The sequence below is a fragment of the Staurois parvus genome, unplaced genomic scaffold (genome assembly GCF_062004578.1).
Source record: "Staurois parvus isolate SC_StPar_1 unplaced genomic scaffold, SC_StPar_1.0 ptg000014l, whole genome shotgun sequence".
Lineage (NCBI taxonomy): Eukaryota > Metazoa > Chordata > Amphibia > Anura > Ranidae > Staurois > Staurois parvus.
The window spans coordinates 8419145-8440628 of NW_028317810.1; the positions used below are offsets into that span (position 1 = coordinate 8419145).

A 21484-nucleotide genomic window follows, 5' to 3' on the forward strand; every position below is an offset into this window, starting at 1 on the left:
GTGGAGCAGTGTGGAATATATGATGTATAGCACAGTGCATGAGTGGAGTGAGATGAAATACATATTGAACAGCAGTGTACAGTGTACAGAATAGAACATATTGAAGCTTATTGTGGAGTGCAGTATATAGCACAGTGTATATACTGTACAGTGTTGTGCAGAATATAATGTAAAGCACAGTGCAGACCATGAAATGGTGAGGAATATGCAATGTACAATGCAGAGTGATTAAACATTTACTGTGTGCATTCTTACACACTTCTGATATAACTTCAGAACTCACTGTCAGTCTGTACAGTTTCAGTGTTATCTGCAAGGCCAGCTAATTATATCTTAAAACTTAGTTGATTCTGATTTAAACTATAAATATATTTGTATATTTGACAACCTGAATCCTGCCAACCTTTCATTTATCTCAAAAGTAAATCACATTATTCAAGTATCACCTCATATAACATCCCATCATATACATGATTCTTACCTCTCCATTTTCTGGTGGGTCCCCATTTCCAAATGTGCTGGTAATGACTAAAACCAGGGTTTCATGCTCTAGATGTACAATATCATATTCATCCATTGACATCACCTGTGGTGAAAAGTTTTTTTTTTTAAGAAACAAACTTTGAAGGCTATGTGGATCTTTATAATCTAATAATTGAAATATTATCACTATAGGCATGTTGTATAATTATTAAGGTAACTTACTTTCTTCACCAACTGTCCGCAGAGTCAATAGCTAAAGACCTCCAAACATTGTGTGGCCTTCAGATTAGCATAACAACAGTGCATAGAGAGCTTCATGGGATGGGTTTCCATGGCTGAGGAGCTGCATCCAAGCCTTACATCACCAAGTGCAATGCAAAGGGTTGGATACAGTGGTATAAAGAACGCCGTCACTGGACTCTAGAGCAGTGGAGACGTGTTTTCTGGAGTGACCAATCACGCTTGTCTGTCTGTCTAGCAATCCGATGGACATGTCTGAGTTTGGCGCTTGCCGGGAGAACGGTACTTATCTGACTGTTTTGTAACAAGAGTAAAGTTTGGTGGAGGGGGGATTATGGTGCGGGGTTGTTTTTCAGGGGTTAGGCTAACTCCAGTGAAGGGAATTCTTAAGGTGTTAGCATACCAAGACATTTTGGACAATTTCATGCTCCCAACTTTGTGGGAACAGTTTGGGATGGCCCCTTCCTGTTCCAACATGACTGCGCACCAGTGCACAAAGCAAGGTCCATAAAGACATGGATGAGCAAGTTTGGGGTGGAGGAACTTGACTGGCCTGCACAGAGTCCTGACCTCACCCAACAGAACATATTTGGGATGAATTAGAGTGGAGACTGCAAGCCAGGCCTTCTCGTCCGACAGTGCCGTACTTCACACTCCTAAACCTTGTGGACAGCCTTCCCAAAAGAGTTGAAGCTGTTATAGCTGCAAAGGGTGGACCATTAAAGTTCATGTGCGCGTAAAGGCAGGCATCTCAATACTTTTGGCAATATAGTGTGTATATATATATATATATATCTTTTTTTTTCTTTTTTCATAAGTAATCACATAATCTCTGTTCTCAGATGCATAAGGGGCTTGAAGAGGTGGGGGTGTTAAAACAGCAGTACACTGATCTTCCAAGTGAATGTCTGTGCAGGGGGGCATGTCAGCACAAGTCTGACCACTGGAGGACAGACAGGCTGTTCTCCAAACACAGTCAGAAAGATGACCATGCTGGGAAGGATGTGCTTCTATGCCTAGTGTGGTCAGTGTGAAATAAGAAAGTAGGGGGCATGGCAGGATCACCAGGTATTTTACACAAAGTAAGAAATACAAAGAGAGCAGGATATTTTTTTTAACACAGTTACATGGTACTACTGCTAGCATAATTGTCTAAAATCTTTATATGAACATCTGTAATCCCCTGCCCACCAGACATCAAACTGAGTGGAGGGGGGATAATGTGTGCCAGTCATGTGTTATTGTATTCAACAGTGCACAAGGTACTGGGAGGGGTAGACTTGCAAGACAGGATTTTACATATTCTCATTCATTATCTTTACTATGGCACATTTCTGTTTATATTTTTTGTATTCTGCAGTACCTACAACCTGTCTCATAGATCAAACAGCCTTTATCATAATTATTATCATCATCATCATCATCTCAACAAGATCTTCTTGGTAATGTTTCCAACACTAAAATAGTAGAAAATTATCTCTCTCTTACAGGCCTGTCTCCTCCTAGCCTCTTTGCGCCTAGCCCACTTCACTATAACCTAAAATCTAAAATAATGGCTTAGCTATTAGCCTCATGCATTTAACTCATTTACTATTACCTAACCTTAAGATGAGCATTACACCTAAAAACTGAATTCCTAATCCTAGCTTTTAGGACTAGGAGTGCAATCTGTATCGTTCCCTTGCACAATGTCCTGTACAGAGGGAACATTACTTTACATACTGCAGTGACATGTAGGTGCAAGGGCGGACTGACCATTTGGGCACTTGGGCACTGCCTGAGAGCTCGGGGTCTGTAGGGGGCCCCATGAGATGCCCTTGGTACCTTTCATAGGCTTTTTTGGGTGTGGTTTGAGTGTGGGCTAGGACACAGGGGACCCAGGATCCCCTATTGCCCGGGGGCCCCATGAGTTGTCAGTCCGCCCCTGGATAGGAGTGTGCAGCACTGAATACTTTTAGCCTTGAGACCATACTATCACTGAAAGCTTTTAGTTGCAGATTGGGAACCAATCAGTGAAGTTACTGATCATAATATCACAATGTCAGCTATGACATGATGATCATATGGCTTTGTCAGTAAAAGGCGAGTGACAGGTGCCAGTGTATCATATGTCTTCCTCTGTGCCATACAGTGACCTTATCCCTAAACTCCTGGACTTATCTGGATTGATAATATCAGAGCTGAATGCTAACAGCCTCATGGGAAATACTCTCTTAACAGCATCAAAAGCAGCTTTTATTTATTTATTTATTTTTGGGCAGAATGTAAATATATTCACAAAGAAAGAAACCTATAGGAATCGGAATGAGTGAACCCAAAGGTCTTAAAAAACAACGGTGAGCATAATTGTTTCAGAGGACCATGAAAGAGCAAAAAGCCAGTGACCCACGCCAATGCTAGTGATTCACAAGTGATCACTAGTGAATCCTATAAAAAAAGAATAACGAACCTGTACTGGTTATATTTATTAATTGTTTTGATCCATGGACCTGGACCTAAAAGCAATTATTTGTGATTGCTATTGAAAACACAGAATACAATGTCAAATATGTTTCTATAGAGCAATTTTCTATACAAGAGGATAAATAAAACTCAGAACAGCTGTAATCCAAAGACGTTCTTATTTCACATACTCTATATGCAGGATTATTTCTGTATGTATAAATGTGTTTTAGCATAATGCTGTACATCTTTAATCTTCTTCCACGGTGTTTGGATTTTTTCACAGATGTTTATAACATCCCTAGAGACTGAAGCTTTAAAACAATGTCTTACCTTCGCATCAAAGGCATGCTTGAAGATTTCACATAATGTTTTTGCATAGACTTCAGACTTTCCTGTCTCTGTCGCAAAGAGGATTGTAGCTTTTACTCTTTTAGCCATTGCTTGTCCCATTAATTTTGCTGAGAATTTAACTGCCCTATAGATAAAGTACATCAGAGTTATTAATAATAAAAAGCTGTAATAATATTTGCATTATGCAGCTGCTGATTCAGTACTCACTTGGCCAGCTTCTTAAATCCAATGGCTCTTTTCTTGGTTGGAGTCCCATTTACTCCTTTCCATATGTGAGTGTTCCAGGGATCAGGCTATACATAAGAGATACATATGACAGTAGTTTTCACAGTTATTGGTTAACATCAACATATACTACATAGCAAAATAGGGCTGTATGAAACACTTTTAGCTTCACCAACAGGCCTTGATTTCAGTTTTTCCTTCTCACAACCCATTGTCTTTTTGATCGTACTATTCCATGTATCTAGCAAAGATTAACACGGTGTATTGTACCACATTTAGTGAGGAAATAGTAACTACAAATAAAATAGATAAGAAAATTAATTGGTTCCTTCAATTCTATATTGACCCCTTGGTCTTCCCACAAATGTTAACCTCAAGGCACAACATTTAAAATGTAAACTTCTTTTTCTTTTTTTTTCTTATTTGGTCACCTCTTCACACTTCTGGGGGAAGGAAGAGATAAGGCAGTCCTATAGCCTAGGTGCTGATTAGGTAATCTCTTTGGGAAGGAATGATGAGAATACAGGCAGAATGGCTGACTGTGCAGCTCTGAATAAGCATGAGCCATCTAAACCTCTAAAGCATAAATTAGGTAGTCAACCCTTAGGCATATGGTTCAGACTGCAAATGGTAAATCTGAATTCCTGAAAAAGAAGTCTGTCCACTCACTGAGGTTGAATTTTTTATAGGCTCCAGTTTATCCCCTTTAAGCCACTCTTGTGGACTTCTAATTACTGTTACACGTAGTACAGATGTAAAATTTCCCTACTGCTTTGTTTTCTTGGGGGGAGGAATTTTTAGAATATGCTGCAGTATGAATGCTGTACAACTACAGCAAAATATTCAAAAATCTTAGTATACAAAATACAATATTCGAACTCAGAGGGTTCTGTTATTAGTACATAGAGAGTGAACTACCTGATATTCAAAGGATGGTGAGAGGTGATAATTGAGCATTTCCTGGTGAAATACAGGGGTGATACTTCCAGACATCGGAGGTACAATCCAAACCCAATCAGCTGGACAGCCACCACGACATCGGTATTCATTCTCCATGTGTTTAATAAATGATTCTGTGGCTGAGTGATGGTCTACAATCGTTATTTTATCACTCTGAAAATTGGATAAAGCAAATCATGATCTAAACTTATATGTAAACATTGAACTGTGGTAAGACATTTATATTTATTCACTTATAAACATGCATGTGAAAGCTCTCCTATCTATAGAGAACAATGTGTACCAAACATTAACATCCATCTTCTCAGACTATTTCTGGTGTTCTGAGATTACGCTTTCCCTGTCCAAACCGCATATACAGATATTTGAAGAATGAGTCAATCCGCCATATTACATGATAACCTTTTACTTTAAAGATGCCCATACATAGACCAATTATACAGTAAGGTTGAATGTACATTTAAGAGTACCACTGTTGGTATTTGGCCTGTGTATGGATTGTTCACTACTTTTGAAGCCTCCTCTGATATCAGACTATCTTAAAAAGAAGATATTAATATTATTATTACAGGTACTTATATAGCTCCATCAATTTACGCAGCACTTCACATGTGTATATATATATATTGTACATTCACATTAGTTCCTAGCCCTCATGGAGCATACAATCTACGGTCCCTAACTCACATTCATGTTAGGGCCAATTTACACAAGAAACAATTAACACTCCAGTCTTTGGAGTGTGGGAGAAAACCAGAATACCTGGAGGAAACCCACACAGGCACAGGGAGAACATGCAAACTCCAGGCAGGGGTGCCGTGGTTGGGATTTGAACCAAGGACTCTAGTACTGCCAGACGGTGCTAACCATTTAGCTACTGTGCTGCCATATGACCATATGAGGTACAAGTATGTAACTATACAACTACTTCTACTGTACTCTACACAATACAGGTATTTGGGGTTGGTGCCCAACATCTGTACTAGACAGATTTTGTGTTCACTGCAGAAAACCATTTGTAGAATTTATACAGAATTCCCATCAAACTAATAAAATAAAATAAAACAAAAATATTTGCATCCTATTAGTCACCATTTGTTATCTCCCATGATCCTCTACTGGCGCTTCCTCTCTTCAGAGTTTTACACAGTATTGCATCCACATCATGTGATGTATTGAGTGATGCAGTGGTGCACTGAATCCTAAATGTTAGCTTGAGCAGTCCCCACTTGAGCACTGTGTGCACACTTCCCCGTGTGTTCGCATCCGTGAGCCTCCATAGTGACACGCCCTAGTCCTATTGCCACCAAAGCTATCCAGTGCCTACAGTATCCAGAGCCAAGCTACAAAGCACCCACAGCCTCCTTGCACCTTCACTGTATTACTGCTACCTCTTCTGTCTCTGCTGCCTCTCCACTATGCAGCAGCTCTGCTGTATCCCAGCTACACCATCTTCACTGCACCTGCAGTTCAACCACACTACAGCAGCATCTCAGAGACATCCACAGACTCTGCTGCAACTCTGCTGTACCTGCTGCTCCACTGCGCCTCAGTAGCATCTGTTGTATCTCCGCTGAACCCACAGCTTTTGCTGCATCCCAGCAGCACCCATTGTCTCTGCTACATCTTTGCTGTACCTTCAATCCCATTGCATCTCAGGTATCCCCACAGACTCTGTTGTATCCCTGCTGGAATCACAGCCTCTGCTGCACCCACAGTCTCTGCTGAATTTTCACTGCACATGCAGCCCTGCTGCAACACAGCCACAATCACAAACTTTACTGCACCTCTGCTGCATCCACATCTTTTGCTGCACCTCTGCTATGTTAGATCCACAGACCCCACTTCATCTTGACTGCACACCAGTTACTTCCATGGTCAGAGCCTCTGCAGCTTCCTCTCTGCACTTGCAGCTTCCAGCCCCACACTATTCTCCAGCGGCCCAGTGCCTTATGACTCTCTCGTGCACCAGTTCCTTGTTACCCCATACCAACTCTCTTCTGCATCTGTTGTACCTATTATGTGTACCTGTTGAATGATCTATCGGTAGCAATCAGCTAAGGCCATTCTCCCATGTGGGTATCCCTGTGGATCCTTTGGTAGCCAACAGCTAAGGCAAAACTCCAATGACGGATTCACCAACTACCCCTTGGATTCTACTTGCCGAGAAAGTCACCGCGCAGGGGAGCAGGGTCCACTAAAATGCTTGGATTAACCAGTTATTCATTCTGCAACAGTCAAATGCATTGGGCAGAATGAAATAATTAGGATCTCTGTGTGGCCACTCCTCCTCATCAAGGCATGGCTGTCACTGCTGGCAGTAGGCACAGACGGCATGGTATCGACTGATACCCAATTATATCAAAACTGAAAATGCCCATGGAAGGCCTTTTCGGCCTAACAAGATTATCTAATTTGTATATATGCAGACCTTCCATTTTAGTTTTTCTCTCAGCACATTATGTTAACTATTGAAACTGTTAGGTAGTGTGATACCCATTGCCCAACATAACATATTATTATTTGTAACCACTTTAGAAAATTACCTGAAAACTGTACAGAACTGCAATATTAATTTCCACTAGTGCTTGGTCTTTCCATAAAGAAGATGTTTTTCTTGTATCCAAGTTCATTTTTTTGGCGACTTCCTGCAGGAAACATGATAAACTATAGCATATGCAACAAAACATCCCTGGATTATTGTAAAATATTTGCACAGATATAACATTAATATTAAGTGCATTTTGATGCATTTGAAATGATTCATTCATAAACAGTATACAAAGAAACAGGTTTTTGTACATTGCAGCGTATACATTCAAAAGCCCCCACTGTAGTCTGGCACCAGGTCTGGTTCCATCAGTTACTCATGGAGTAAATGACATTGAGGCAAATTCATGCAGATTGTATGTTATAGGATCAAGCTGTAGATCCTGTTATTTTATTACATTGATGCAGTTGCATGGGGTGACACCGGACCCGCTCCACGAAAAGGTAAGTTATAAAGCAAGCCGATGATCCCCGCAGGATGGATTGGATCTGCAGATTGGGGAGCATAATGGATCAATCTGCAAACCTGATCCATTCTGCGGGGGTCGTCGAAGGGGGTGTCACCAAGTGTTACTGCACCGGGTGACACCAACCCTAGGGACGCCCCTGCGTTGATGTATTCCAGTTTGGATCCTTGGGAGAAAGACAGGCAGCCTAATGTACTTATTTGTATCAATGCAGTGGAAGTACCTTCCACTGCATAACTGGTAAATCACATTGTATAGTGTATGGTCATGGATCTGAGTAGGTATGTGCAGAGTGCTGGTGCTGGGCATAATGGTCTTCCAAATGAGTCTTATGTGGCAGGTCATTTGACGGTTTCTAACAATGACACACATTAGCAGTCTCAGGAAGTTTCTCTGATATGGGCAGTCTGACATTAACAGTCTTTGGTAGTTGTTCTAAAGTTGGCGGTCATTACAGTGAGGTGGGTTTCTCTGTTGTATGGACAGTCTGGGGTTTATTTACTAAAGTTGGAGAGTACAAAATCAGGTGCATGTCTGCATAGAAACCAATCAGCTTCCAGGTTTTATTGCCAAAACTTAATTGAACAAGCTGAAGTTAGAAGCTGATTGGCCACCATACACAGCTGCACCATATTCTAAGTGAACCAGCTTTAGTAAATCTCCCCCACTATGTCTAATGTTGGCTTTCTCTGTCAGGCTCCAAGTACACGGGACATTTGGAAAACACTTCAGAACGATGAAAACTGAGTGCTGGAAAACGAAGGTTAAAAAAAGTCTGTTTAGCCGCGTTTGCATACTGCGTTTATGCATGTTTATGAGCGTTTGTGTTTAGAAGCGTTTTTTAAAGATAACCTCAGGAGACCTTCCAAAATGACCAGAATGCAATGAAAAACAGTAAAAAATTAACTATTTGAGACATTTTGAGAGAAATAGAGAGAGCAAAAGCAGAGAGAGCAGTATGTGTTGAGATTAGCTGTCTTTTTTCTTTGTGGTGTTTGGATGTGTTCCAGCTCATTTCAGTGCAGAAATTATTGCAGCAGTGTCTAACATATTTTCTTTCATGCAAAACCTCAAAGTATGGTGTACCAGGTCCATTTGAGTACCTGGAAAACGCTTTGCATGCATTTTTCATGATGAAAAAAGGCTCTGCACAGCATCTAGAAATGAAAAAGTTAAAAAAAAGTATAAAAGCAGACGCTTAAAAAACGCGGTTAGCCGCGTTTACAAGCGTTTGCCGTTTGAACCGCTGATAAAATCTACTCCTGAACACAAGTTTGGTGCGTTCAAAAAAACGACTGTAAACTCAACTGCCTGTAAACGACTGTAAATGACTATGTGTACATGGACACATAGGAAAACATTAGGGAGAGTTCAGGGGCTGCTGAAAAAAATGCAGAAAAGCTCCTAAACGTGAGTTTATCAGCTGCAGTGTACATGGAGCCTAAGGCTTTCTGGGATGGCCAACTGCTTTGCAATATGGACAGTCTATATAAGTCTTTCTGTACCGTTAACATTCTCTCATAGCCTTCGTAAATCATCAGTCTCTAATAATATGGCAGGTTTCTTTTTTTTAAATGGCAACAGTAAAAATGGCTTGTGAGTCATTGGCTAAATGTATAGACCAGCAATGGGCAAACTACGGCCCGCGGGCCGTATACGGCCCGGCGGACCTTTTAATCCGGCCCGCGGAGCTAGGCTCCCGCTAGGCTCCTCTCACAGTCCGCCCTGAAGACCGGTGTAGCATGAAAATCTGTCTCCTATGAGGATCTGTCCCCCTCGACGTATCTGCGCATGTGCCGGAGATCGCCGATCGGCTGCTAATGCCTGAAACTGGCACATGCGCAGATACGTCGAGGGGGACAGATCCTCATAGGAGACAGATTTTCATGCTACACCGGAACGGCGCGGGAACATGGCGAGAGGAACGCGCGGAGCAAAGGTAAGTGAATTGACACAGGGGGGACTTGGGGACTTAATATGGGGAATGAATTACTATAGGGGGACTTGGGGACTTAATATGGGGAATGAATTACTATAGGGGGGATCAATTACTATAGGGGGGATGAATTACCAAATGGGGGATGAATTACTATATGGGGGATGAATTACTATAGGGGGGATGAATTACTATATGGGGGATGAATTACTATGGGGGATGAATTACTATATGGGGGATGAATTACTATGGGGGATGAATTACTATATGGGGGATGAATTACTATGGGGGATGAATTACTATATGGGGGATGAATTACTATGGGGGATGAATTACTATATGGGGGATGAATTACTATGGGGGATGAATTACTATGGGGGATGAATTACTATATGGGGGATGAATTACTATATGGGGGATGAATTACTATGGGGGATGAATTACTATGGGGGATGAATTACTATATGGGGGATTAATTACTATGCTTACTATGGGGGAATATTGCTATACTTACTATGGATGACACATACACATCATTCATCTACTCTTGGTCCGGCCCCCGGGTCCAATATATGAACCCATTGCGGCCCTCAAGTCAAAAAGTTTGCCCACCCCTGGTATAGACTGTTCAAATCATTATGTGTGGCCTCTTCTCATTGCAGGTTTATGCCTCCTAACACTAAAAATAATATGATTATAAAACAATATAACTTATTTTCTATTTCAGCACTTGTTCAGAAATCATGCTGACTGCATTTTCTGACATACAAATAACCACATGAGGGCAAAACTAAACAAATTTGCACAGTATATGAAATGCAATAATAATAATAATAATAATAATAATAATAATAATAACACAATCGTACAAGCAACATGCATAATGAGGTGAGTCTCGGGAGCAGCTATGGGGTAGATTTATGAAAACTGGAGTACACAGAATCTGGTGCAACTGTGCATAGTAACCAATCAGCTTCTAACTTCAGCTTGGTAAGTTAAGCTTTGAATAAAACCTGGAAGCTGATTGGTTACTATGCACAGCTACACCAAATTGTGTGTTCACTAGTTTTAGTAAATCGCCCCTTATATGTAATCAATAGCACATACCTCAGTGATGTATTTAGGTTTTGTGTTGCCCTAGGCAACACAAAAATTGTCTGCCCCCAGGGACACAAACCAACACCCCCCCTTCCCCCTGCCATGGAGAGAGCCTGTCATTGACCAACACCCCTGCCCCCCACCTGGGAGAGCCTTCCACTAAACTCCCCCCCCCCAAGTGATAGAAAGAAATTTGTCTTCACAGCTCCAGACATCCCCGGGAACGTAAGTCGTGCTCTACATACACCATCAAGTAGCCTGCAGCCCCTCTCAGATCCCACCTGGTTCCCATGGCGTGCGTGTCCCTTCTTTCATCCCTTCTTCTGGGGGAGGTGCTGCCCCCCTGAAAAATGCCGCCCTAGGCAAGTGCCTTGTTTGCCTTGTGGTAAATACACCCCTGACATACCTGATCTATGTATTGGAATCAATAAGCAGTAAATAAACAGTGGGGTTTATTTACGAAAGCTGGTTCACTCAGAATTTCATACACCCGTGCATAGTACCCAATCAGCTTCTAACCTCAGCTTGTTCAATTAAGCCTGTATGCTGATTGGTTTCTATGCAGAAGTGCATGACATTCTGAGTGAACCAGCTTTAGTAAAGAAACCCCAATGTGTCTGGGGTGCCTGTAATGGAAGGACAGCTCACTGTCTTATTAGTGACATGTCGCTACTTAAAGGGGGGCTCATGTTAATCTAGAAAGAGGACAAAAGACCCCTTACCACTTCAATTTAGGTGAAATTTTCAAACATCGGAAACTACCGTTTTACCCATGAGGCTATCAAAATATAAATTTTACTGAAATATCGTGCAAGAACTGTTGATTAATATTTCCCTTTGATATGTACAAATATTCAGTAAGCATGATCAGTTATTCATTGCTGCCAAAAGGTGGAGCTCTTTACCAGGCCACAGTACCTCCAGTATGTTATAGCGGGAATTGTCACAGTAATCTCGAACTCCAATTTCAGTGCCCATGTACCATCCACTGAAAGGACATGCAGTGAACTCCAATCCTCCGATCTCTAACAGTAAACTGGACACAGCTGGTAATCCATACCATTTCAGGTCCAATTCCTTAAACCATTCAAACCTGAAAGAATAAATTATTTTTCAGTTGAACACCACAAACCCAAATGTCAGCATTATAGCCAATACTTATGTTCTGCCTTTTTTCAACATCTACTCCCATCTTGACAGAATTAACTCCATACACGTTAAGATATGAGCTTGATTATATTTTAAATCACCAAAAGAATATAAAGTCTAAACACTTTAACAAAGCGAACAAGTATGAAAGATATAAATAACATATACAAATAATATGTGTTTACATTGTAAATTGTCTATACTTTAAATAAACAGCACTTGGTTCAGTGATCCCCAAGCCACTTTTACTATTCCTCTAGTTAATACTAACATGTACATTTCCTAAATATATTGTTGATTTACACCTATAAAATGTAGCACACTAAGAGTTCACCATGCCAATGACACAAAGCGAGTCTATAGTCAAGGTCAGCTATCATACTTTGGGTGCCGTATCTGGGCTTCCATTATCATTTCTGGAGGGATCTCAAAAAGCTCAGGGTCATTGCCATCTGCCTGAAGTACAAGAGGAAGGATATCAAAACGGCCTCGTGGAGCTTTCCAGCCTTGCTGAATACAGATCTGTTAAAGGATGTAAAAACAATGAACAATTCATCATTGACAAAGCAAAAAGTATTTTTTTTTTACTTCATGCAAGTCTGTTATGTCTATTCACATTAGCACTCCATCTTCTTGAAAGCAAATATTGATCAGGGGGATTTCAACTTGTTTTCATAAAATATAAAATCACTGACATTCATGTGGTAGTGTTAATGTACTGTGTTTTAATAGTACAATGTTAAAAGGTTAGCATTAAGTTAATAATGGTCCACTTTTTCTATTTATTTAATTTGTATGTCAACAATTCTTTTCTTAAAAATGTATAATATATAATTGCTTATTTTTTTAAATGTGTTGTGATTTGTTAGTCATTTGCATCTACCATGTAGGATTTTTCTGTTTCTAATCTTAGCTAAGACTTCTTTGCGCTGATCCACTATTAAGGCCCCATTCGCACTATGGTATTTTGAATTGTGATTTCAAAACGCTGTGCTAAAATAAAAAATCGCACAACAGTGTGTTCAGATTCCATTCATTTTAATGGCACCTAAAAATGCGGTGTGGTTCGGCTGCGATTGTCACACGATAAATTGCACTGCAATTGTGGAAAACTGCACAAAGCGTGTTGCCCAAAAGAAGTTCAGGAGTTTCTTTTGGGTAATAAGTATTGCCATGGTTGCAGCAAAACTTTTTGCACAATCACGGCAGAACCACACTGCATTTTTAGGTGCTGCACGCGGCACGCCACAATCCTGTGATGGCTGTGTCACTTGGACACAGCACATCACAGATTGGGGCATGGGCTCTCTGATTGGCGCTCCCAATCATGTGATGGTTGTGTCCATTCAGAGCCATCACATCATGTAAACAGAAAGACGTGCCTCTCTATCGGCTCTCCCTCTGAGATCAGTGAGAGCTCAGTGAGGAGGGGCATCACTGCAGCCTGTCAGTGATTTGTGTGTAGGTGCTGATTTTGCTGTGCAGCTACACATACAGATCACACTGTCCTTGTCCAAGTGCACATCAACATCTGTCAGAGTGTACCAGTGCACAAACATCTTTCGCAGTGTACCACTGCCCCATCAACATCTGTGGAAGTGTACCACTGCACTTCAACATCTGCAATAGTTTCTCATTGCAACATCAACATCTATCAGTGTCCCATTGCAACATCAACATCTGTCATTGTCCCTAGCGGACCATCAACATCTGTCAGTGTCCCCAGTGAACCATCAATATTTGTCACAGTATAACAATGCACAAAAACATATGTCACAGTGTACCAGTGTCCATCAACATCTGTCACCGTGTACTAATGCACAAAAACATATGTCACAGTGTACCAGTGCACATCAATATGTGCAATAGCGTTCCATTGCAACATCAACATCTGTCGGTGTCCCTAATGGACCATCAACATCTGTCAAGTGTACCACTGCACAAAATCATCTATCAGTGTACCAGTGTCCCATCAACATCTGTCACAGTGTACTGCTGCACAAAAACATCTGTCACAGTGTACCAGTGTCCCATCAACAACTGTCACAGTGTATCAGTTTCCCACTAATATCTGCAATAGTGTCCCATGGCAACAACAACATCTGTCAGTGTCCCTACTGGACCTTCAACATCTGTTGGTTTCCCTAGTGGACCATCAACATCTGTCGGTGTCCCTAGTGGATCGTCAATATCTTTAGGCGTCCCTAGTGGACTGTCAACATCTGTTGGTGTCCTCAGTGGGCCTCTAAAATGTGATGGGTAGTCAGGAAATTGATGGTTATGAATTTAGGTAAACTGGTTAGTATTAAGTTTTGCTGGTCATCAGTTTTGGATTATTGTCAATATAGTGTTCAGCTATTGGTTTAGCATGTGTTTCTAGAGTTAAATGCATGTGGAATAAAATACTTTACTTTGGTAGAAAAAAACCCAGCACATTCTGTATTTTCAGTCAACAATGGTAAACTAGGACACTTTTTTTTATATCCATACACATTTTTTCTACTAGGTGACAATGTGTGGGAGATTGGGAGTCTGACCGACACACTGAAAAGTACTGTTACCAGAGAAAGATTTCTGTTATGAACCCTAGAAAATGACAAATAAATGTGTGGATGTTAACAGGCTGCTTACACTGGAGTGAAAGGTTTTGAAAATAGCATGTAATACAGATAGTACTTGTTTCTAAAGTGTAACTTTTCAAGGAAAACTTTCAATTAAAAATTCTTCAGTGCAAAGGGCTGTTGTAACAAACATAGAACAAGAAAAACTAGCCAAGAATTTCCTAACACTATCCCTATAACTTTCAGTTTTGCTCCCTAACTCAGATTCGTTGTCTTTAAGATGACATTCAAGCCACTCTGCATATATAAAGTTACATAGTCAGGTTAAAAAAAAGACACAAGCTCATCACTTTCAAACAATAGAAAAAAATGAAAAATAAAAAACCTCCATGTACACAATCCTGTACCCATAGTTCACCTACTGTACTTATGTATTTATACATGGTGATCATATCTCCCCAGAGAATAAATTCAGTTCTGCTAATCTTTTTTCATAGCTGAGCTCCCCCATGCCTCTTATCAGTTTTATTGCCCTTCTTTGCACTTTCTCCAGATCCCTTTTTATGAACTGGTGTCCCAAAGTGAATTGCATATTCCAGATGAGGCATCATTAATGATTTGCACAGGGGAAAAATGATGCCTCTCTTTCTGGAGTCTATACCTCTTTTAACACAAGAAAGTATTTTGCTTGCTTTAGAAACCACAGCTTGGCATCGCATGCTATTATCAGGCCTATGATCTACCAGAACACCCAGATCCTTTTCCACCACTGATTCCCCCAGTTGTTCTCCTAGAATGTATGCTACATGCATGTTTTTAGCTCCACAAGTGCATAACTTTACATTTATTAACAATCAACTTAATTTGTCATACAGTTGCCCAATTAAATACTGCATTGAAGTTGACTTGTAAGTTACATTTTGTAAGGACGTAATTATACTGCATAGCTTGGTGTCCTTTGAGGACTAAGAAATTGTCCTTTTAATCCCAAACTTTGTATAATTTATAAATAGATTAAAAAGTAATGGTCCCAACACTGAACCTTGGGGTAAACCACTAATAACCTTAGATCATTCTGAGTATGATTCATTAACCACTATTCTCTGAATACGATCTTTTAGCTAGTTTCTATCCATTTTACAAACTGAATTTTCTAAGCCTGTAGACTTTACTTTACACATTAACCATGTGGAACTGGGTCAAATGCGTTTACAAAATCCAAGTATATTGTATCCACAGTCACTCCTTTATTTAAGTTGTTGCTTGCTTTTTTTTTTTTAATAATTTTGGTCATTCATGAATCCTTGTTGCCTCATTCTGAACCACTTCATAACAGAGGGTGAAACAAATCTTAAAGCTTTACCACAGTTTTGCAACTTGACATGTGTTAGTACAACTGTATATATCATATACCAAATGAACGCTATCCCCACTCCAGTCGATCCTAAACTCAGCGGCTAGACTCATCCACCTCACCAACCACTCCACATCTGCCTCCTCCCTCTGCCAATCCCTTCATTGGCTCCCGATTGCCCAATGCATCAAATTCAAACTGCTAACTCTGACCTACAAAGCCATTCACAATGCCGCCCCGAACTACATAACTGACCAGATACCCAAATACTACCCTACCCGTGCTCTCCGCTCCTCACAGGACCTCCTACTCTCTAGCTCCCTGGTCTCCTCCTCCCACGCCCGATTGAAGGACTTCTCCAGGACTTCCCCCATCCTCTGGAACTCCCTACCCCAATCCAACAGACTGTCACCTACCCTCCTCACCTTCAGGCGCACCCTGAAAACCCTCCTCTTCAGGGAAGCCTACCCCAACCTCGCCTAACACCCGACCTCACCTAACAACTAACCTCCTCCACTCCTCCCACCACTCCATCCCCCACAGCCATCTCCTCCTGTACCACCTTCCCCTCCCTCCTAGATTGTAAGCTCGAAAGAGCAGGGCCCTCGAACCCCTCGTGTATTGTATTGTTACTGTCTTGTCTCATGTTCTGTCCCCCTTGCCACTGTACAGCGCTGAGCATACCCTTTAGCGCTATATAAATACTGTATAATAATAATAATAATAATAAAATAATAATTGCAGCTACTTAGTGTATCCAGTTAACTTGTACCTTGCTTTTTTTCAGGACAAATTGGGCTAGAAATTGGAGGTAAATGGTAATGGATATTTCTTGTTTTTTTATTATCAATGGAAAACTTGCAGCAATTGTAAAAAAAAAAATGTAATTGTTAAAACTTTAGCTGTGTATTTCCTGCCATTGCCATAGCCTACCACCAAACAACAATCCAAAATCACAGTGATACCCCATATGTGTATGTTTTTTGTTGTTTGTACAGATAGTAGGGTCAAGAAATAATAGTTCACATTTTGCTTTTTCTGTCCTACCTTATCCTACTTAAAACACACTTACACTGACATTATAACTAAAAAAGTGTTTTTTAATCCTACCTAAAATGCACTGATTCTGACCTTTGACCCCAACCTTTGACTCTGACCATGTCCTTTAACCCTAACTGTACCCTAAGTCTATCAATGATCTAGGTCAAACATTGATCTAGCCATTTTATGTTTATTTGCTATTTTGTACACACACTTGTTATTGTTTAAACTTTTCTCCTCTAGTAATCAGAAAAAAGATACACCCTATCTTGTTTCCATTGAAGAGGAGAAAAAAAAATATGGTAGTGACTCATCACTGCGATAACCAAACAGAGGCTATCATAGCAATCATGTGATCAGGAACCAGGCTTTCCAATTCCTAATTGTTTGTAGGAGACCCAGAGCTCTTGAGAACATGGCCTCTGTGCTGGTTGTGCACTGAAGAAGGCCCCACGGTAGAAGACCCATTTTTGTATGGCTTCATATATGCATACGCTCAGTGGGAGGGATTCAAATATTATTTTCTACAAAAAGTCTTCTATGTGTTCTTTTAATAAACTCTCAAGTATAGAAGTTCAACTAACTGGTCTGTAGCTACTTTGTAAAGACTTTGATTCTTTAAATATTGGCACCACATTGGCCTTGTGCTAGTCCAGTGGTACCACACCAGTGACACTTGACACAGACACTTGACACAGAGGACATGTTAGTGTAAGCCATCTGGATCATGTGCTTTAGTCAAGTGATGCGATTGCTCTCTGCTATATTACAAGTGATCACTAACAGTTACCAAGTTTACTGCCTGTGTCTATGATGAATAATTGGTATAATATTATCATAAACCTGAGAAGCCCCCAGTACAATATCACTAATATTGGTACTAAGCATTAAAGTGGGTATAAACCTCAGACATGATATCTGAATAAAGCATATCTCTCTATAGTGTGTACTTGTCTCAGTCCAGAGCAATAAGTGTAATTTCTGTCTGCTGCTTCGTTCCTCTGCTATTTGCATTAGTAATTTCTAATAGGTTTTCCTGACACCAAGAGGAAAACGGTAACAGGGGAGGGACCTCCAGCAGATTGACAGCCTCAGCTCTGTTCCTGTTTGTGTGTTGTGTGGGCAGGTGTGCCTTCCCTCCAATCAGCTCCCAGAGCTCTCCTCACTGATGTCACTTCAGCTCCCCTCCCCCTGCTTTTTAGAGCTGAGAGATCCTATGTAAATTCTTCACTTTGAATGGAACTTATGTAGGAATATTTGTTTCTTCTCTGTGTATCACCCTAGGCCAAACATTTCACTGGGAATATGTAAGGGTTTACAGCCACTTTAATGAGAGGAAACAGTGCACTTAAAAATAACTGTTGTGTTCCTACAATGCATTCATATGGAATGTAGTTCAGATCTGGTCATATCCACAAATTATTAACTATTCACCAGTGATGAAAATTAATCTTGTTTAGTGGTCTATTGAGAATGTCATATTTCCAATGGCATCCTTTACAGTCAATGATAAATATATGGTTACCTCAGTTAGTTCCACATTAGCAGGGTCACCAAGCACAGAGCCATCAGGTTGTTTGTATCCTGCATAACGGATGAGCTGAGCATTCCAGACCCTGAAATCATGTTTTCCATCAGTCCTTTGAGGGAAGATAGTGATTGCTGATCTGTGAAAAGACAAGGTATAAGCTATCATTATGGAATATGATGCAGGGTATCATATGGCGTCTTAAATTTGTGCTACATAAATATTTGATTAACATTAAATAGGAATGTTTGGTCATCATTTGTGAATACTGAATGTTCTTGCCTGAGGTTGCCTTTGTTGGTGGCATATTTGATGTGGTTGCAGATATAATTGTACATTCCATGGGCAGTGGTACAGTCTCGAGCATCAAAGACCTGGGAATAATGCAAGAAAAAAAAAATTACTGTGTGTTCCTCTAATGCAGCTTCAATCCTCTCCAGTTCAGGACAGATCTTTCTAACAATACTGATATCTGCTTTGTTTCATGTCTATAGATATGTTTAATAGGTAGAGCATTCCCTTCTGTATCATCCTGTATAGAGGTCAATAAAATTATAAATAATAAGAGTGTGGTTAATTCTGATGTGGTGTACATCAATAGTTTTCGTTCCTTCAAAATTTTGCTTTCTTAAACTCGATACAAAGGGTTTTTTTTTACTTTTGCATATAGCAGGAAAGGATTTCAAGCTATTCCTCTGATGTAAGTGTAGTAAATAGACTGCTGCTTAGGTACCCATCAACCACTGGGGAACAATTATTATTATTATACAGGATTTATATAGGGAGACAATACAGCAACAATACAGTTCAATACAAGAGAGTCACGAGGGCCCTGCTCCTTGGAGCTTAAAATCTAAGAGGGAGGGGCTAGTGGTACTAAAGGTAATAACTGTGGGGGATGGACTAGTAGGAGGAATAGAATATTTCACTATTAGCTGAGGGCAGGATTAGCTTCCCTGAAGAGATAGGTTTTCAGAGATCACCTAAAAGTGAGCAGAGTAGGTGATATTCTGATAAATTGGGGTAGAGAGTTCCATAGGATGGGGGAAGCTCTGGAGAAGTCCTGAAGATGATTATGGGAGGAGGAGACAAGGGAGCTAGAGAACAGGAGGTCGTGCGAGGAGCGGAGAGTATGGTTTGAGTGATATTTGGAGACAAGATTGGTGATGTTATTTGGGGCAGCATTATAAATGGCTTTATATGTTATGGTTAATGTTTTGAATTTTATCCATTGGGCAATGAGAAGCCAGTGGATGGATTGGCAGAGAGGGATGGCAGATATGGAGTGGTTAGTAAGGTGGATGAGTCTGGCAGCAGCATTCATGACTGAAAAGGGGATAGCCTGCGATAACGGTAGGCCAATGAGTTACAATAGTCAAGGCGAGATATAACAAGGGAGTGAATAAGTTGCTTAGTGGTTTCAGAGGTTAAGAACAGGCAATGTTGTGGAGGTGAAGTCTACAAGATTTGGACAGCGATTGGATTTGGGGCTAAAAGGACAGATGGGAGTGTAGGATTACACCTAGTACCCCGGCATGAGGGGAGGGACTGATGGTTGTGTTTTTGATCTTGATGGAGAAGTCAGGGGAGGGGGCACGGGCTGGAGGGAACAGTATGAGCTCAGTTTTGGAAAGATTGAGTTTGAGGAAGTGGAGTGATATTCATGCCGATATGTCACTTAGTAGGTTAGTAATGCAAGAGGAGACTGAAGGGGTGAGGTGAAGGGTAGAAAGATAGATTTGTGTGCCATCCTCATCATAGAGATGGTTCTTAAAGCCATGGGTGTTTATCAAGTGACCAAGGGAGGAGGTATAGATGGAGAAGAGAAGGAGTCCAAGGACAGAACCTTGAGGGACCCCTACAGAAAGAGGAAGTGGAGAGGAGGAGACAGAGTTAAAGGTAACGCTGAAGGAGCGCTGCGATATGTAGGAGGAGAACCAGGAGAGAGCAGAGTCTCGGGTAAACACTTAGGTTATAGAAGATATCAGAGTGCCCAAGGAATGTATGAAACAAACAATAAGGTGTGGAAAAATTGTTCTTTACATAAAGTCAATAACTGTATTTTGGGGGTTACATAAATCCTCCTTCTTAGGTCTTCTAAGGATGTGTTGAATTAATAACAGTCAGTGTTAGCTCAGGAAACAGTTTAGATGAAGCAAGTGTTTGTTTCACCTAAAGTGTGTCCCTATCTCTCACTGTCTATTATTTATTCAGCACAGCATAAGAAGCCCCGAGGAAGAAGGATTCATGTAACCTCTGAAATGCATTGGCTATCATTTTTAAATCAAAAACAATTCAACTTGTTGAACTGATACTTTGGCACTCCATTTTCTTTTATACAGCAATTGTTATGACTGAGTGTTTGGGAGGTTTTCACACAATTCCTGACCTCCAGTCACTGGAACAAGTACAAAGTTTCCAATGGCAGTGTATACAGGGATACAATCTGAAAGAAGTTAAAATCTTTCCCCACAATTCTAAAATTTGTTTTTATTACTGTCTATTTTGCAGTTGGAGAAATTGTCCAAGGACAGGAAAAGAGGGAGGATCTCCCAAAGAGTGACACCATCAGCAATAAACCCAAAAGAGGTTCTAACAATCCTATGCTCTAAAAAAAAGCCCAGTAAGAAACTTTATTTATTTATTCTTTTCATTAAAGTGACAGTGTATGTATATTTCAGATTGTTTGTTTACAAAGTATATACATCATTTATTTAATTTCATTTTTTTTTCATTTTATGTACAAAACTAGACATGTGAGGCTTGTTTTGTTCTGAGTATAAATTCAGATGAAATTTTTTGTGTCATTCAGAGATTCAGATGTATCTGAGAATGACAATAGTAATGAATTTCAAGGAATCTGAAATAAATAATAATGAAATAAATAAAATTCATTTATTTCATTCAGATGTTTAAAGCATCTGAATGAAAGTAGTGATCCAAATTTATTGATAATAGCTGGCTGTTAAGGAGCGGGCTGGCCAGGTGGCCCCCACGTCCTTGACAACCATGAATCATCTGCTGTCAGTGGGATTCCCTAATGTCAGCAGAATGTAAACAAACAAAATTCTGGTTAAAAAAAAAACAAAACAGCAT

The 21484-nt window shown here is 40.4% G+C and overlaps 1 protein-coding gene across 5 annotated transcripts in view; it reads right to left on the reverse strand.

Annotated features, from left to right (window-relative positions):
- Positions 1 to 21484, reverse strand: part of NOS1 (nitric oxide synthase 1) — a 182831-nt gene that overhangs the window by 52393 nt on the left and 108954 nt on the right. For all 5 annotated transcript variants that reach the window (XM_089677183.1, XM_089677186.1, XM_089677170.1 and 2 more), the window contains exons 7-15: positions 18671 to 18762; positions 18386 to 18527; positions 12287 to 12426; positions 11674 to 11848; positions 7251 to 7352; positions 4663 to 4857; positions 3727 to 3812; positions 3499 to 3643; positions 482 to 586 (exon numbers count right to left, since the gene is read on the reverse strand). In XM_089677183.1, the coding sequence (XP_089533309.1) occupies positions 482 to 586; positions 3499 to 3643; positions 3727 to 3812; positions 4663 to 4857; positions 7251 to 7352; positions 11674 to 11848; positions 12287 to 12426; positions 18386 to 18527; positions 18671 to 18762 (1182 nt within the window). The remainder of the gene's footprint in view (positions 1 to 481; positions 587 to 3498; positions 3644 to 3726; positions 3813 to 4662; positions 4858 to 7250; positions 7353 to 11673; positions 11849 to 12286; positions 12427 to 18385; positions 18528 to 18670; positions 18763 to 21484) is intronic.